Raw genomic sequence first — 17,716 nt, 5'->3', positions numbered from 1 at the left:
AGTGAACATGGTCTTGCATGAACTGTGCGTAGAGGAGAAGTGTGAAATGATAGGCTCTCTGGCCCTTTTTATGAAAGCGAAGAGCATCTGGCCTCCAGTCTCTACTTCGTGGGCTTGTCTGCACTAGGGATGTAAAATAGTAAACAGTTAAATGGTTAACTGATAAGCATTAGTCTTACCAGTTGACCCACACTAACCGTTAACCCCAGTCACGCCGGGCCGGAGCAGCCCCAGCCATACTGAACGGATGGTATTAAGGTACAGCTTCCACACATCACGTGTTTTGGCTGGGAATTTCCTTTTTTTTTTAAAAAAAAGGAGAACTAATCCTTGTAAAGAGATTTCTCCTTCTTCCTAACCCTTATAAGAATTGTTGCATTTTTAAAACCAACCACCTCTTACTGCCTTACACACTTGGTTATAAGCCAACACCCCTAGCTTGTCTTTAAATATCAAGGACTCTCAAATTTCGGAGGTGCACATACCCTACTAGCAAGCAGTAGCTAGCATGACTACCTGCTTTGGGCATTTAATCCCAAAGCATGCAAAAATGAACAGTCTGGACTGGAGGGCATGTGAAAGGCCATCAGGTACTACTCTGCTGCAGACCTTGGAAACTGCAAAGCAGCAGCTCTGACTGCAGTCCTGATCCTGGACATCTAATACATTCATCACAAGTCCTGGCACCGGTGGCTGGCTCTGCTTCCACAGAGTTTACAAACAAGCAGGGCAGACTCTTTGGGGACTCTATAAAAGTTTAGAAAGGAAAGATGGTCTTGTGGTTAAGGTCCTGGATTCGGACTCCGGATATCTGGATTCAGTCCCTGTATCTGACAACTCCTTACGTAACCTGGGACAAGTCACTTTATTTCTCTGCCTTATTGGTAAAAGGGGGATGATATTTTTTCCCTCTCTCCCGCCCTCTATCTGTCTTGTCTATTTAGATTTTAAACTCTTCAGGGCAGGGTCTATCTCTGTTGGGGTCTCAACATGCTACTACCATAGCTAAGACTTTCTCTGCTTCTGCAGCCTATTATTATTATAAATAATGCAGTGTGCAGAAGGAGTAATGGCCTTGGATAAGGCAGTTCTCTGATCCTGAGGAATTTATAAAATCCACATGCTTCCCAGATCCATTAAGTCTTTGTGCTCCTAAAGAATTTAGAATCCCCACGTAATCTTAGCAAGGAACCCTGCAGACCTTATACACCCTGCAGTGCTCCAAGTTTTCATAAAATAAAGCTATAGTGAAAGGCTCCAAAGTTAATCCACCTTCTATGATTAAAGCTATAATTTCCATGACCTATGCCATTCTTGGCATCCTAAGATTGCAAGCAAGGAATCCAATCAGTGACAGTTATGGGAATAGTTTCTGTGATCTGGGAACTGGACTAAGACCAAAGGCATTTCAGAGAGGGGCCATCGCATGGTAACTTTTAATCATGGCAGACCTAGCCTAGACTTGCTCAACTTAGAGTTGGTGAAGGAGTATGTATATCCCTTCGTCAGTCCCGCAAGTAATCCAGTCCTCACTGTGGATGTACTACTGACTCTCTGATTCCTTCCTGCCCTGCATCACACATTACAAAGAAGCAGAGGAAAGTTTCTGCAGAAATCCTGCTCTTACATTCTAGTACAAAGAGAAGTGTAGAGAGTTATAAACTCTCATCAATAACCCCGGCACTCTTCCCTCTTATGAAGAGTTGGTTTGTCTACACTGGCACTCTACAACGCTGCAACTTTCTCACTGAGGGGTGTGAAAAAATACACACATACACACACACCCAACCCCAAGCGCTGCAAGTTTCAGCGCTGTAAATGCCAGTGTAGACAGTGCTCCCAGCACTGGTAGCTATTCCCCTCGGGGAGGTGGGTTTTTTATGCTACAACTACACAAGCCACGGCAGCACTTTCACGTTACTAGTGAAGACGTGCCCTTAGCGTGCAAGCGCGTGGGAGCAGGGACGATATGGTTTGTCTGTCAAGCACTATGCATGTGGACAGCACGAGGTCATGGTTCTTGGTTTATTACAAATTATGGATCTAGTAGCTTGGAACAGTCCCCAAGATTTCAGAAATTCTCAGTAGGAACCTGATTCAGACCCTATTTTGTAGCACAGCAATAAAATGGGCACCGTTTTGGATATCCTCCAACCTTGAAGGGCAATCTGTAAACACTGGCGATGTTAAGATGGCACTACCTTTTCCCCACAGATCTGCTCCCCATGAGTACTCCGCATCTGATCTGGGTTGAATTAATGGAGACCATTAGGCATTTTCCTCATTTAGGAAAATATAACTGAATTATGTTCATTCTGACCCTATCTCCTCTGCATTTATGTCCATATAATTCACTGGTCATTGTTGTGGGGTAAATGAGGTCAAGCCAGTCTTGCTAGATGTGCTGACTGCAGCTACCCAAATCATACTCAGTTGAGGCGGATTTCTACAAATTGAGGGTTTAGCATCCCTGATGAAAGGAGAGCTTCTTTGTACAAATGGGAAACAATGATTCTTAGGACAGTATTGCTCTAGTGTGCATGTTTACATTTTACTCAATGAAGTATCAAGACGGGAGGGAGGTAGGGGAGAGAAGAGAAGAACCCATATAAGATAAGAACAATTCCATTCTTAAAGGGAACTGCATGGCTGGTTGGGGGAGGGGGGAGAAATCAATTAACAATAGCCTCTAAAAAATGACCTTGTGTCAAGGAGGCTGGAGGACTTTAGCTTTCCATCAACACCCTGGGGCTATTACTACAGCACAGAGCCAAGCCAACAGAGCCAGAAGAGACCTTTCTGGGTAGAACCTGAGGGAAGCCCGGGGAGGGGGGGGGTGGAGAAGAGAAAGGAGAATCAACCCCAAACATGGGACATCTCTCTATTCTTTAGAAATGAGAAGTGCCTATTCGGGGAAGTGCAGGCTTTCATTTTGCTTTCACTGGGGATGTGTGCAGGAGGATATGTCCCCTATATACTCACCCAGGCTGGTGGGGGAGCAGAATCTGAAATCTGGGAAGAATGTAAAATAAATCTCTCTCTCCTGCCACCCCCACTTAGTCTTTACTATGTGCCCATTCATACACCCTGTCTACACTTAAAAAAATTACATCTGCACAGACATCCTGATGTAGTTACACCAATTTCAATATCCTTAATGCAGACAGGCTCCTAAAACAAATAAAGTGACCCATCATCATGAGGTTTATAGGCAGACACCAGTGTCTCTTCTGGTGCTCACCACTTTGCCAGGCTGCTGCATGAAATTAAAAAGATTCTTGTTGGTCTCTCTACTCCTATTCAAAACCCTGTGCTCAAAAGTGAAATTGTCAAAAATAATGTCAGTTTCGTACTATTGGTTGTGAATTCCCCAATCCGGGCAGAGGCAGAGCACCAGAGATAAGGATGGAAAAACAGAGACATGGGGAGGACAGAAAGGGATGGGAGACCTTTTCCCTCCCACTTCACAAACATTCAGGCAGCAGAGTGAGGCTATTGGATGGCATTTCAAATTTATAAGACACTGACTACCCAGGGGATGATATGAAAGATGAAGTGAAGTCCTGAAGCAGCATCCAATGGTAGGTTTCCTGCAGCTGGAAGACTGGACAGGAATTCTCAACATGACATTGCCCAGGGATCTCATTGGCAGAGACACCCCCTCCCTTCTTCTTTCATATCAATCTCAATCTAGGACAGGGGTTCTCAGAACACTTTCTTTGGTGTCCTCAGAGAGAGTGTGGCCACCAACCCTCACTTGCAGCCACTCTGAACATTTTCCAAACCCAAGGCCAGAGCCAGAGCCCAGGGGCTGAAACCTGCTGAGCATACACACTGGCCCCATGTGTCTCCAGAGGTGCTGCCCGGAGCCCCCAGGAGGGTGTGTGGTGCAGGCTGCTGATCCCCTGCTGGCAATGCCAGCAAACACCAAGGCAGCCAGGAGCAACAGCTGGGTGCTTTTGCGCCCCCCACCCACAGCCCCCTCTCCACCCAGGAGGCTGTCCTGGCTGCAGAAAAATCCCCTGGTGGCTGCATTCGAGAAAAGCTGGTGTCTGAAAACTAAGGACTTGCCTACACCGGCAATTTACAGCGCTGCAACTGTCTCGCTCAGGGGTGTGAAAAAACACCCCCTGGAGCACAGCAAATTTCAGTGCTGTAAAGCACCAGTGCAGACAGTGCACCAGCGGGGAGAGCTGCGCCCCCACGCGGGTAGCTGCGCCCCTGGCGGAAGTGGGTTTTTAGGGCACTGGGAGAGCTCTTCCCCCAGCACTGCTCCGCAACCACACAAGGCACGTTCAGCTGCTGCCGCAGCAGCGCTTTAGCGTTGCCAGTGTAGACTAGCCCTTACTGAGTCTTACCTGAGCTATTACTTTGCGGGCACTTGTGCTTATATTTTTACATTAAAAAAAAAGGGAGGAGTTTGGGGAAGGTAAGTGAGCAGTCAGGGCTGAGTTTGTGTAGCCAATAGGTATACCTGTTTGAGACCGTACCCAAGGCATCCGGACAATGTCAAGCCCAGCACCTAGCTGGTGCAAAAGGCTGGGAATCAAGACCTTGAGAAGGTGGGAGTGATGGCTATTGAGACTCAGCTCTTCAGGATCGAGACCCTCTATTATTAGTCTGCAGATTTCTAACATTTTTATGTACAATAGTGCCCAAAGTGTCTCACTTCTTTTAAGAACAGGAGGACTTGTGGCACCTTAGAGACTAACCAATTTATCCGAGCATAAGCTTCCGTGAGCTACAGCTCACTTCATCGGAAGCTTATGATCAAATAAATTGGTTAGTCTCTTTGGTGCCTCAAGTCCTCCTGTTCTTTTTGCGAATACAGACTAACCCGGCTGCTACTCTGAAACTTCTTTAAGACTATTTCTTTCAAATAAGACCCACATAAACGAAAGAGGAAAGCCCCTCCAGCTGACACCCATGAGGCAAACACAGCCAAAGATCAAAACCACTCCAATTAAAGAACAACACTCCACCAGCAGAATTCTACAAAAACCATTATTAAAACAACCACTTGAACAATAGCACAGCAGCAGCATTTGGCACCATTACTGCGGTACCCTCCTCCAACGGGCTGAATGTGAGGAGCAAATGGAAGTCAGGCGTTTTCTTAAATAATTTAAAACTTCTTTCAAATCATCTGTCAGTATAAACTTTGTGTGTAACAGTGGTCAGTGAATATCAGTTCTAACCTTCAATGCTGCAGGCCTGTAAGAAACAAGAAGTCTCACACATGGCTATTGCAGCGAGGTTGCAGTTACAACTGCCCGCCATCACAGATGGTCTTATGTAACTTAATTATTTTAGTTGTGAAAGCCACAGTTAATGCTGTAACAAAACTCTTACACATACGCATGTGTGCATGCCTCACTCACTCTTAACATTTCAGCTTCAGCCCAAAGGTGAAGTCTGGGGATGATCCATGCAGCTGATGAGTTATCCAAGTAGGGAAATATGGATTCGGTGTGGGGAAAAAGGTAAAGACAAGGGTTTTTTGTTTTGTTTTGTTTTACAAATAGACCAATTTTAGTCTCCCGTGCCAAGATATGGGCTTGGGAGACTAAAGAGACTTGATTTTCAAAACTGCTGAGCACCCAGCCATTCCCAGACAATTCCCACCAATAGGAGTTGGTCCAATAAAATATCCCCTCACCCACCTTGTCATTCCTAGAAGAGCAAGTTGCGAGAGCACCCTAGTAAGACAGATGAGGAGGGAGCAAACATTATTGCCTGTTACAGACGTCACTAACCAGCTATGAATTTACTATCATTTGCCTCCCCTTAGGGAGTTTCAGCTTAGACAGCTGAGCCCCATTTCCAGGGAGCTGCCTGAGCTTCTCTCCTGCTGAGGTGACAGATGCAGTGGTCAAATGATTCACCTGAGGCTGCAGTGAATTACTGACTCAGACAGCATCCTCCTGGCTTCTGTCTCTGTGCTCACACAGTGCCTTTGAAGGTCACCACCTGTGTGAAGCTTAGTCAGTTGTGGTCTGATTTTCAACAGATGTTAAACACCTGCAGCACCTAGTGGAGCTCTGAGTGCTCAGCACTTTGGAAAAATCAGGACTTCTGCAGACAGCTGAGTTTCATAGCTATTTCTGAAGAGAACAAAAGCACCTATGCAACACACTTGGTATGTGGCGGGTTAAATCTGAAGCAGGATTGAAAGCACGCTACCAACATTCTCTAGTCTAGGGAACTACACTATAGAAGATCACACTGGAGCCACTGCCCTTACATAGTGATCCCACATGACAAGTCCTGGTCAGCTTCACTTTGCTGATCCTGCTGAGGAGGGACAAGAACAATGTGTAGCTGAAGCAAAAGCAGGCTGGGGAGCTCCAATACTACAAGACATATCTGGAGTCAAAGAAAGAGGTGTGGATCAGAGTCCCCTTTCCCTTGCTCTGGCTGAAAACTGGCCCCTTTGTAGCTCATCACATTTCTCCAGCGAATGGAACTGACCCAGATGACGTCAGTTACGTGGCCCTGCTGTGCTCAGGAAATAATCTGGAAAGAAGTGGCCTTTAAGGAAGGGAAGGATCACAGGGTGGAGAAAGGAGACCAAGTGAGGAAAAAAAATAAGTGAATTACTTTGGCACCAACTGCATCTGAATTTCGTTCAGTTATAGATTTAATGGAGCAAGTTGTCTTCAAAAGAAAAACAAGCCTCTTCGAGTGTTAGAATCATCATTTGAAAAGGGTTAGGAGGATGGAGAACATAACATAAGAACGGCCAGACTGGATCTGACCAACGTCCATCTAACCCACTATCCTGTCTTCTGACAGTGGCCAAAAATGAAATCACTGATGCTCCCAACTAGAAACAATTTTATTAAGCCCTCACCACAAGTTACTGCAGCTTTCCAGGGAGCTTCCATTTTTTGGCCAGCCAGCCTTCTCAACAGTAACAAGAGCCTTTCAGTGCAGTATTTCAGCCAGGTACACACAGACACCCTGCCACACATCTCATACAGTGGTCAAACATGGCTCTACTAAAACAAGGTTTTGTAACTGGGTTCCAATATGGCTGAGTACAGCACACTTCTCTCTGTACTGGGTGAACAGATTAAAAAAACCCAAACATGCTAGTAAAAATCTGAGATTTACTACAAGGAAGTTTATACAGCACTGTTTCTAAAAGCAACCGCTTGGGACTATGGTAAGGCTCTGTTTAAAATGGGTACAGAGAGACACCCTGGGTGAGGTAATATATTTTACTGGCCCAACTTCTGCTGGCAAGAGATGTACGCTTTTGAGCATCTCTATAGCCAGCAGAAGCTGATTGAATAAAAGATACTCTCTCACCCACCCTGTGTCTCATACCCTGGGACCAACACAGCTACAGCACCACTGCATACATAAAATGGTTTCAGACAGCTACAAGCTCTGATAGCAGCACTATTCAGCAATGTCATGGCCTGAGCAGGTTCTCCCTGGCTCTTGGTTCGAGGGCAGGCATGGAAGATGTGTATTATCTGCAAGTATTGACTCCAGTTTAGTCACTAGCTGGTGTACAGGGACCATTGAGACCAGTGAATTTACTTTTGTACTTTTACTTCTCTCTCCATTCTGGAGGCACTGGGGAGCCTGGGGGTCGGTGGGAAGCAAGAGGTGGGTTGCATTAGGTGTGAAATTGATAATCAGTGAATTCCCCTTTAGTTTAAAGGCTGTAAAGATAAATAAAATTAAAGCAGATATTAAGAAATACCTGTAGAAGCTTTAACATTTCTACTTAATGTCATTTCTAGTAAGTGAGGGCAATTAGGAGAAAGAAACATGTTCTGGATACAAGTTGAAAGAGAAAGCCAGCAGATTTAAACCTTACATTAAGGTAAATTTCAACATGTACGTGTCATTTTACGAAGAATGGAGTTCTGCTTTACGTTAACTGGTATTTTTTCCCCCCACTGTGCTCCACAGAATGAGAAAAATGAAGAAACAAGAATGAGAGACTGGACTGATGGGAGGATGTTGGGTCTTGAGAGAATCTGACAAAGTTAGAGAAGCAGTGGGTTACTTTACAAGCAAGCAGTGTTCGTTTTCTCAAGTGTCCCACACTTCTTTATATGCTGGCAACAGGCCTTGTCTCCACGCTGAAGAGCTCCATTGTTTGTTTAAATGAGACTTCAAATTTCATTCATTTTCAAGTCTCCCTAATTCAAGGCTTTTCAAACCGGATGAAGGGCGGGAAACCAGTCTAGTCCAGCAGGGGACAGAGGAGCAGACAATGCAAGGAAAAGGAAAGAAGGGGAAAAAACTGAGGGGACAGCAGGAAAAGCTCCGATACAGCCCTGCGACCAGTACAAATTCACTGTTGAGGCTATGAGTAAATGGCAGGTTGCTCCTGGACAAGCCACTTGCCTACCTTCCTCCCTGCTCTTTGCAACTTTCAGCATGCCCCCAGGAGCACCTGAAGCCCGGCTGCAGAAAGCAGCCAATGGCACACCATCCTCTCCCACCTATCCTAGCAGCACATGCTCTCTGATGGACAGCCAGAAGACAGTAAGGATCAGATGCAGCAGAAAGGAGAGGAGCAGCAAGTGTGTAACTGAAGCATCGAGCAAGGGACACTGGGAGAGACAAGGACAGGGGCAGCGAGTTATATCTCCAAGTGGTGCCTTAGCACCAGCAATATTCAGAGCCCAGGGGCCCAACTCCATCAATATTTGGGTCCGGTGTCCCCCCCAGCCCCACCTGCCTCCTCCCTGCGCCTCCCCCAGGTGTCCCTCAGCCCCTACTTGCTGCCCCCATCCCCTGCCGCACGCCTCCCTGGGCCCTGGAGCAGAGGTCCCTGCCTCTTCTGTGAAGCTCCATGCTGCCTCCCTGCAGCAACTGCTGCCACAGGGTCCTAGTGCCTAGTACCCCCACTCCAAATCTCGACTGCCAGGGCAGACTGACTGAGCCTGCCCTTCCACCTCAGACCCTTCCCTTTTCTGGCGGGATCCTTATGGCCCTCTTTTGAATCCTTAGTTCAACATGCAGCACTAATTTCACTGGCCAAGATTACAGCTATTGATGTTTGCACTTTTCTGGGATTTCACAAACAACTTAGAACTTTGTTTAATTAAGAAAAGCTGACACTGTTAAAATATCTATATTATTTGTTATTAGTGGGAGAGACTGGGGACCGCCCTCTCAGGGTGTCTCCAGAACAGGATAAAAGGGTTTTTTCCTCAGCTAATGTATAAAAAAACCCTTTTATCCTACTTCACAGATACCTTTGGATATCAGTGCAGGGAGCTTCCCCCTTTACCCGCGAAAAACACAACATCGACAGAATAGTTTGAGCAAAATGCATTATTTGGGTTCAATTCAAGATCTCGTCTAGACTGCTTACACTTGCCTATTCCTGCCATTATCCCTGTGCAGGGCTGCGCCAAGGCATACAAATGAGAATCTGAAAACTTCAGATTTAGGTGCATTGCACATTATTAACCCACCTCAGAACATGGAGGGTTCATGACTCAGCAATTAGAGAAGGGAGACTTGGACTCAGGAATTCTGGCTTCTAGCTGAACTCTGCCACTGACCCATGTAGTGACCGGGTCAATTGAACTCCCTGCTAAAAATTTCTTTTTGCATAACGAGATTATTATTTATGGGCATTGCAACTAATGTATATAATTAGCTGACATCAAATTGGGTGGGCTCACTGCAGCGAGGCAAGACAGTGAATTCAAGTTTCATTTAAAAAGATCTCTAGCCACCTGATTGCAAAGATAAGACTTCAAAATGGGGGCCGATGCAGTTGTCTGATGTCCGCTGATGACCTGAAACAGCAGCTCACAGGTGCAAACTTCTCTTATTCGAATCAAATAACTGGGGTGTTAATCCTGATGCCTAATGATATTAAACATCACTGTTACCTATTCACCCCTTATTGGAAACACACAAGAAAGAGGGACACAATTTGTACAGCAGCTCGTTTTGTTGTCTGGGGTGCAGTTTGGGGGATTTTTTTGCAATCTAAAATCTCAAACTTTTAAGGTATTTTGAGATCTCTAGATAAAGCTGAGCAACACTGTTCTTCAAGTGTGGGATCAGGGAAGTACAGATATAGGCCTCAACCCACCAGTAATTTACGAAAAGAAAACATTACACATGATGGTCAACCTTACCATAGTCTAAGGTGGCTCTACACAGGGTTTCCAGCAACAAGAGAAGGTCATGAACATCCATTCAAGCGGTCCACAAATGAGCCCATTTTAATGAAAAGAGACTATTCAAATGTGGGGAAGTTCTCTGGCCTGTGTTATGCAGGTGGTCAGACTAGACTGGTTCCTGTCTTGCCGTGGAATCTATGACACTGAGCCCTGTGGTAAAAATACCAAGCTCCAGATGCTGAAATCCCATCGTTCCATGTTGCGTCAATGCTTCCAGCAGTTGAAGAAGAAGAAGAAGAAGAAGAAGAAGAGTTTTCGCTAGAGATCTCCCTTGGAGGACACATTAATGTAAACTGGAAAATTTCTCAGCCCTTAATTGAAAGAAGGGTTGAAGCTTTAACAAAAAACCTAACCCTTCTTCTTCCAAGTGTGTCTTATGCATTTGAGTATCTTTTAAGGTCTGAAGACAAGTTAAATCCCCCTCAATCAAATTTTACTTGTGTATCTATTGCCAAGTCTGCTAGTTTTCCAATTGTCCACAGTCTCTCCAAGGAAAAACAGGGTAGGCAAGACTAGAATTTCTTATGAAAGCCAATCAGAATTTGTTTTGCAAAACTTTTCAGACCTTCTTTACACATACTTCTTTGAACCTCAACTCCCCGCAGCTAGGCAAGGAAAGACAGTTGGTGTGGCAAAGAATAGGCTATATTTGGAGGTGGAATGCACCCTTTCCACTCCAGCCAGGCTACAACAGGCCTTCTTATCATCACAGGAGCTGCCAGCAAACCTTCCACCTGCTGGACACAGAAGACACCTGAGGAGTACCTGCCTTCTGTCTCCACCTGCTTGGAAGGGAAGACAGCTCCACCTGTCTGAGCTGCCACAAAAGACCAACTATGGCCTTGAAATCGGATAAGATGCAACTGTTCACTAACGGCTTCCATTGGTGCAGCTGTGCCCCGGACTAAAATCCTAAGGTAGGCAAGACCTTAGGAAAGCCTAAAGAATGACTCTGGTCTATCCCCCACAGCTGCCAGTTTGGGAAAATTCTTCACGGCCTATTCTCCAGTTCTTATCCCAAGAAGCTCCATATTCAAGAGCCATTTTGTCATAATCCCTTCTTTACATAGAATTATAACCTTCCAGTATTATGGAATCACAGTACTGACCACGTAATTAAAAGTTGGGACTAGTTTTCCACTGTAAATCTGATTTGGGTCCTTACTCCATCAGAGAGCTTTACATTTCAAACTTCACTTGTGTGGTCTGGGTCAGAAGAGATTTTTGGCAATACAGAAGGTGAATAAGACAAGCCATTTCTGAAGTACAGAGCTCAGAATCATTTTCAAAGTCTGAATTACAGCTACCGTCCCACAGCTTGTGTGTCACCACGTCAAACACAGCATGTCCCAGAAATTTCAAATGTGGTTTATTTAATAGTCCTTGACAAGACCTCGTGCCCAGGACTCTGAAAAGGTCAGGTGCTTATTTTTAAGAGATACTTGCCATGGAATTTGGAACGTCCAAACCACCATTCAAGCCACTTTATTGATTTTGTCAAATGTACGGTGGACTTTAAAAACTCAGCTGGTACACACCTGTAGTGGATAAGCCCAAGTTCAGACAGCTGAACTACTCCACTGTAAGGATGTTATAAGCTCCACTAGCATACATGACTCTTCGTAAAGCTGTTCACGAGCAGAGCGCGTAACGACCTTAAATCAGAGTGTAGAGTATATGATTTGAACGCTACTACAGTAGAACCTCAGAGTTACAAACACCTCGGGAAGGGAGGTTGTTCTTTCAAAAGTTTACAACTGAACACTGACTTACTACAGCTTTGGAACTTTACTGTGCAGGAGAAATGCTGCTTTTAACCATCTTAATTTAAATGGAAAACAGTTTCCTTATCTTGTCAATTTTTTTTTTTTAGTAGTTTATGTTTAACACAGTATTGCACTGTATTTGCTGTGTGTCTGTCTGTCCGTCTCTGCTGCTGCCTGATTGCATACCTCTGGTTCCAAATGAGGTGTGTGGTTGACTGTTGTGTTCATAACTCTTCAGGTTCTACAGGATAACACTTTTAATGGTGTAAGTTCCCATATGTTTACTTTATTATATATTATAACAAGCTGCAACATGTGAAAAAAAAAACAGACAAGTCAGGGGGTGGGGGACTGGACATAACAGAAAATCAGCACCTTGTGCATAATTGATGATCTCAGCTCATCACTCATGATATACCTGAAATGTCCTGATAGCATCTGGAAAGAGCTCTTCAAGACAGAGGGTAGGAATACAAGGGTCATATAAGGAAACAGAGTTAAGGTTGTTTATGTAAAGCGGTTTTTGAATTTCTACTTTAATTCACAAAATTTAACAGCATCAAAGAGTCTGATCTGAAAAGGACATTGTTTTCCCGCCCAAAAACTCTGTGCCTTCGTCACCACACTGCTGTCCTTTCTTTCAGCATTTCTACTCTAACAGCCATTGTTGCTAAGCAAGTTTTTCACCTGTTGGGAGACAAAACCAATCAAAAAATCTTGCCGGCCTCAGGTCTCTACTGCCTTCCCAACCCACACACTTCAGATGTGACTTGAACAATTAAGGATTTAATTACGATGACTATTCTGGAGCTGCCTGCTTGCTGGCAGCCATCTTGCAGACAAGATCTCATTTGATAGTTGCAGTCCCAGGTACATATACACTTAAAACACTGCAGCTGCACCGCTGTCACGCTTCAATGTAGACACTACTTACGTCGACAGGAGGTGTTCTTTCATCACCCTTGCACTGTCTCCACTGGGGGCTAAGTCAGCATAGCTACATCTCTCAGGGCTGTGAATTTTTCATACCCTCAGAGAGATGTAGCGACTCTAAGTTCCCAGTGCAGACTGCTTCACTGAGGTACTTTCCATCTGGCCCTAAAGGTTTAAAAAGTTCTTTAAAAAGATGTTCAGACTTCACTTATAAATATACACATTATAAAACAAAAGCAAGAAATTGTTTCTTCTTTTACTTATCTGGCAAGACACAACCAAGCTCAGCAGCATGGGTTTCCCATGCCATAACTAAGGCCATCACAAACCCCCAGAACAGAGCTGGAAGCGTGGGGGGGAGGATAAGAGCTGTACAGTCATCTTACAGCTCTTGCTTCCTGCTTTGCCATGGTCTAGTGCTTAACTAGCTATTGTACATAAAGACAGCCTAAAAGGTTTTTTCAGAGGTTCTGCTTGTTTGAAATTCATGTCTCGTCTAGCTTGTTTCTCCTGGAAGCCCATGAACAACTGGTTGGATAACATCAGATACCAAAACAGAAACCTGACTAACTACTGAAAGGTGAAGAAGTTATTATATTTGGCCTGGTTAAAATTGTTTTGTTTATACCTATTTAAAAAGGGACATTTCAACTTACACAGGTCTGAAATTTCTCTTTACTTGCTATTGTTAAAAGTAACTTCTAAGAATCCCATAACAGGGCATAGAAAGGCTCCCTATTTGACAGCACCATAGGTAGTCTGTTTTCCTGATTGTGCGGGTAAATATTTTATAGTTAAACAGGACCCTTTCAGACCACAAACATTAGCAGAGGGACTCAACAAGAGTAGCCTCAAATTATTTCTAATTCATGTTTTTTTAGAAACAAGCCTGAGTAGATTTCAAGTTGACAATGTCCCTTCAACTCTAATACCTGAATAATAATTTGTAGAATGGGTAATTGAGAGCGCTCAGAAAGCGGAGGTGACTGCCACCAAAACAAAGACTAGACTTGACATTCCTGATATTTCTAAAATTAAACATTTAGATGTTAAAGCCTTCTTTATGCCTCACAACCTCAACTCCTCTTCAATTCACCTTTAGCACCAGACAAATAATCTGAGTCATTTTCAGAATGAGAAGTATTTGGTGCTTACAGCGTAAGGTAGCTTTGATGTGGACATCACCACAATACTGGGCAGGAACTGGTCTCAGTCACAGTATTCTGTTTCTGCATTGCCAGCGTCAAGGGAGACCCCCCTCCCTCCTCTATATGATGGTTGCTAAGGGCAAGGGGGCTTGGAAAAGAGCTATAACATCCAAACAAACGTTTGTGATTGTTACAGAAGCTTTCTAAACTATGTACTGGGCAGAACAAGCATGCTGGTGCCGTGACTGTCTTTTGAGAATAAACAATGTCTATATTGAATGCTTTACAGATCAAAGATAACCGACTCAGAAAAAACACATGGCACAGACCATACAGGAAGTAGTAAGCAGACATACCCCAGAGGTACTGCTGCACTTGCAAGAGATCTAAGTCTATCGGCCTCCTCTCAGCCTAGGACAATGAAGTTCTCAGACATTGTGGCAGCAATAAACTAAGCCTCATCAAGGAGGCAAGACCCTGTAGTGCTGCTGCCTTTTTAATTCTGGCCCCTGACAACTGATCCATGGATTAGTGTTGACTCTGAAAGAAGCCACCGACTGCCCAAACACAGCACCACATCCACTCACCATCAAGAAAAGATGGAGGAAGAATAAGGGAAACCAAACTGTCCTCTCCAAAATAAAGCACTGGGGGAATCAAACATAGCAAGGACAAAGCCTAGAAGCAGATGGGGATGCCTTCTTACCAAAAGACTTTATTCACAAGTGTGTGCTTGTGAGGACAATTCCATATGAGCAGCATTTCCACCGCTGACCTTTTCTTCAGCCAAGACTTCCAAAACTTGCTGGTTTGTCTTTGCTCCCCGATGAGTTTTGCTGTTGTACCAGGGTTTGTGGAGCTGCATGGTGCATCCCTGCAGATGAACTGGCACCGTTCGGGTGCTATTACTCAGAGGAGCTAGCAGTGCATCCCTCTGGCCGCATGTCTGCAGCTGCCCTGCACAAGCTGCCTCAGGTAGGACAGCCTGAGTGTTACAGTATTTAAGAACCTAGTCTAATTAATATTACATTACAAGCAAACAGAATGGATAATTTCACTCAAGCTGGTTGTTTACTAAGCCTAACGTAGCTCAGGGGCATGGGACCCTAACAGAAAGGGTCACCATATGCTGCAATGCCCAGGAGGGAAGATGCCAGATGGCCACCTTGGAGACCAAAGCCTTCTGTTTATCCAGTGCAGTGAAAGCTCTTCCTCCTTACTCCAGTGAGTCATCCCAGGCATAGAAAGGACCGTTTCTACACGAAAAAGGGGACGAAGCCCTCTGGCCAATCAGTCTTTGGCTACGTTGGCTGCCAACAAGAGTGCCAATTTTAAGGGTGTCTGCTAGGAAGTGAACACAGACCACCACCACACACCAGATAACTGCAACTTTAAATTGCTACCACTGATTTGCGAGAGGACTGAACCAACAAGAAGTGAAAGCTTCCACATCCTTTATACCACCCAGACCTTGGCATTTCCAGTCATTTCAGCTAATGTTACATCATGAACAACTACAAGGTAGTACAACTACATTACTACAAGGTATTTCCCTCCAACCACAATTCATATCACAAGGCCCTGGATGGCATGATACACAGTCAGCGAAAATAGGGAGTGGCTTGTGAACCCTGATGGCAGACTATCAAGAGGGTGCACGGATCGAGACCTGCAGTGTGTACCATGCATCAGGCCCACAGCTCTGTCCAGCACACACTGCTAAACCAGTTGCCAATGACAGAGCAGCTCTTCCAAAAAGCAGCCTACATCTTGCCATATTGCCAGCTCCTGTTGCTATGGCTGTATACAGAAACAAACAGAATATGTTACCCCACCCTTAGCCACCAACAAAAGGCTACGAAGGACCCCTAAGTACCTTGCTCAGGATTGCATTACAAACCTGCAGTCCCTCTGTGCGGCACCCCATCAAACCATACTGAAATTGCCATGTCTTATTTCAACTGGCTAAAAAAACCTCTTTGAAGTAGGGCATGACTAGTGTTATCTAGAATATTTCCTGGTGCAGATAGATTTATATAGTATGAATCCCCTTTGAAAATGAAATAAAACAGGCAGCCACAACAAAGCAAGCTTCCAGCCAAGTAAACTCAGATTCTGGTTCTGCCCCTAGCTATCCCCATCTCCAGCCCGGCAGGACGAAAGGCTTTTGAGAGAGGATGGGTCAGACTTCTGAGAGACATGGGGAGGGGAACAGGCTGGCCCAGCCACTTCAGTCCCTTCTACCTCCCTCTGCTGACAAACTACTTAGCATTCTGAGGAGGCGCCTTGTGATTCTGGCCTGTGTCAGGCTGCAACCCTCTTTCCAGGAAGGAAGAAAATGGGACAGGCTCCAGTTTAACAAAACGATCAAACCCTACAGATTATTTCATACTAAATCAACTGCATAACCCGCTATACACCCTAAGTTCCATCCTGACAGTTTAAATAGGCACGTACTGGATATCCATATTCCCTATCCATTTAGTTACCCACGTGCTATCAAAGGCTTTATTCTCCTTCCTAAAATGCACGCTCCGAAGCCATTACTGCAGACTACACAGAAAACCACCACCCAGGCTGGAATAAATCAGATCTTTCCAGCTGGGAAATTCTCTGCTACGAGGATTTTGCTTCTTTCCTCGGACTCTGTATTGAAAAATTAGTCACAGAAAACCCCATTAATTACAAAAAAGCAAAACAACACAACACCCCCCACAGCAAAACTACACCCACCCTGCAGAGAGAGCCCCCCAGAGCTTTCCGGCGGCCCTCCCCTGCCAAGGGCGGTACTGATCGGAGGGGATGGAGATGAAATTACCATCCCGCACAGGGGGTGAGACCGTCTTCCCCCCCCCCGGTCCGGTCTGTATCTCCGGGTAGGCTGTCACCCCCCCCCACCCCAAAAAAAGCAACACCCGCCCGGGTGACACCCCGCGATGCCCCCACACAGCCCAGGGGCACCAGCCCAGCAGAGGCGGTTCCCCCCCCGCCCCCCCAAAGCGCGCGCGCACACACACGTTGCACGAACCCCGCTCCCCCCAGGCAGGCGGGCCGGCCCCCCACCCCCGGCAAACCCCCTCCCCCCCGGCAAACCCCCTCCCCCCCGGCAGGCCGCCCCCCGTCAACCCCCCCGGGTCAACCCCCTCCCCTCAGGCAGGCAGGCGGGCCGGCCCCCCACCCCCACCCCGGGCAAACCCCCCTCCCCCCCGGCAGGCCGCCCCCCGTCAACCCCCCCGGGTCAACCCCCTCCCCTCAGGCAGGCAGGCGGGCCGGCCCCCCACCCCCACCCCGGGCAAACCCCCTCCCCCCCGGCAGGCCGCCCCCCGTCAACCCCCCCGGGTCAACCCCCTCCCCCCAGGCAGGCAGGCAGGCGGGCCGGCCGCCCCCTCAGAGACACGAGCCCCCCGCCCCCGGCCCGGCGGGCTGCCGGCCAGAGCCGGCCGGGCCGGGGCCGGGCCGGGGCCGGGGCCCGCTCACCGCGATGACGTTGACGAAGGTGGTCTTGCCCGAGTACTGCAGCCCCACCAGCGTGAGCTCCATCTCCTCCTTCCAGAACAGCGCCCGGAACCAGTCCAGCAGCTTGGTGAACAGCGCCAGCATCCTGCCCGCCCGCCCGGCTCGGCTCGGCTCGGCTCGCCTCGCGCTGGGTGGGGCCGCTCCGCGCGCCGCCGGCCCGGCCCGGCCCAGCCCAGGGAGG

At 46.5% G+C, this 17,716-nt stretch overlaps 1 protein-coding gene across 1 annotated transcript in view; it reads right to left on the bottom strand.

Moving 5' to 3' along the window:
* Positions 1–17,716, bottom strand: part of ARL8A (ARF like GTPase 8A) — a 38,145-nt gene extending 20,429 nt beyond the window's left edge. The window contains exon 1 of the mRNA XM_073320356.2: positions 17,497–17,716. Coding sequence (XP_073176457.1) covers positions 17,497–17,619 — 123 coding nt within the window. The 5' untranslated portion in view covers positions 17,620–17,716. The remainder of the gene's footprint in view (positions 1–17,496) is intronic.

This window comes from Lepidochelys kempii, chromosome 21 (assembly GCF_965140285.1).
Source record: "Lepidochelys kempii isolate rLepKem1 chromosome 21, rLepKem1.hap1, whole genome shotgun sequence".
NCBI lineage: Eukaryota > Metazoa > Chordata > Testudines > Cheloniidae > Lepidochelys > Lepidochelys kempii.
The sequence above is the reverse complement of the archived record's forward strand: the minus strand, read 5'-3'. Positions and strand labels throughout refer to the sequence as shown.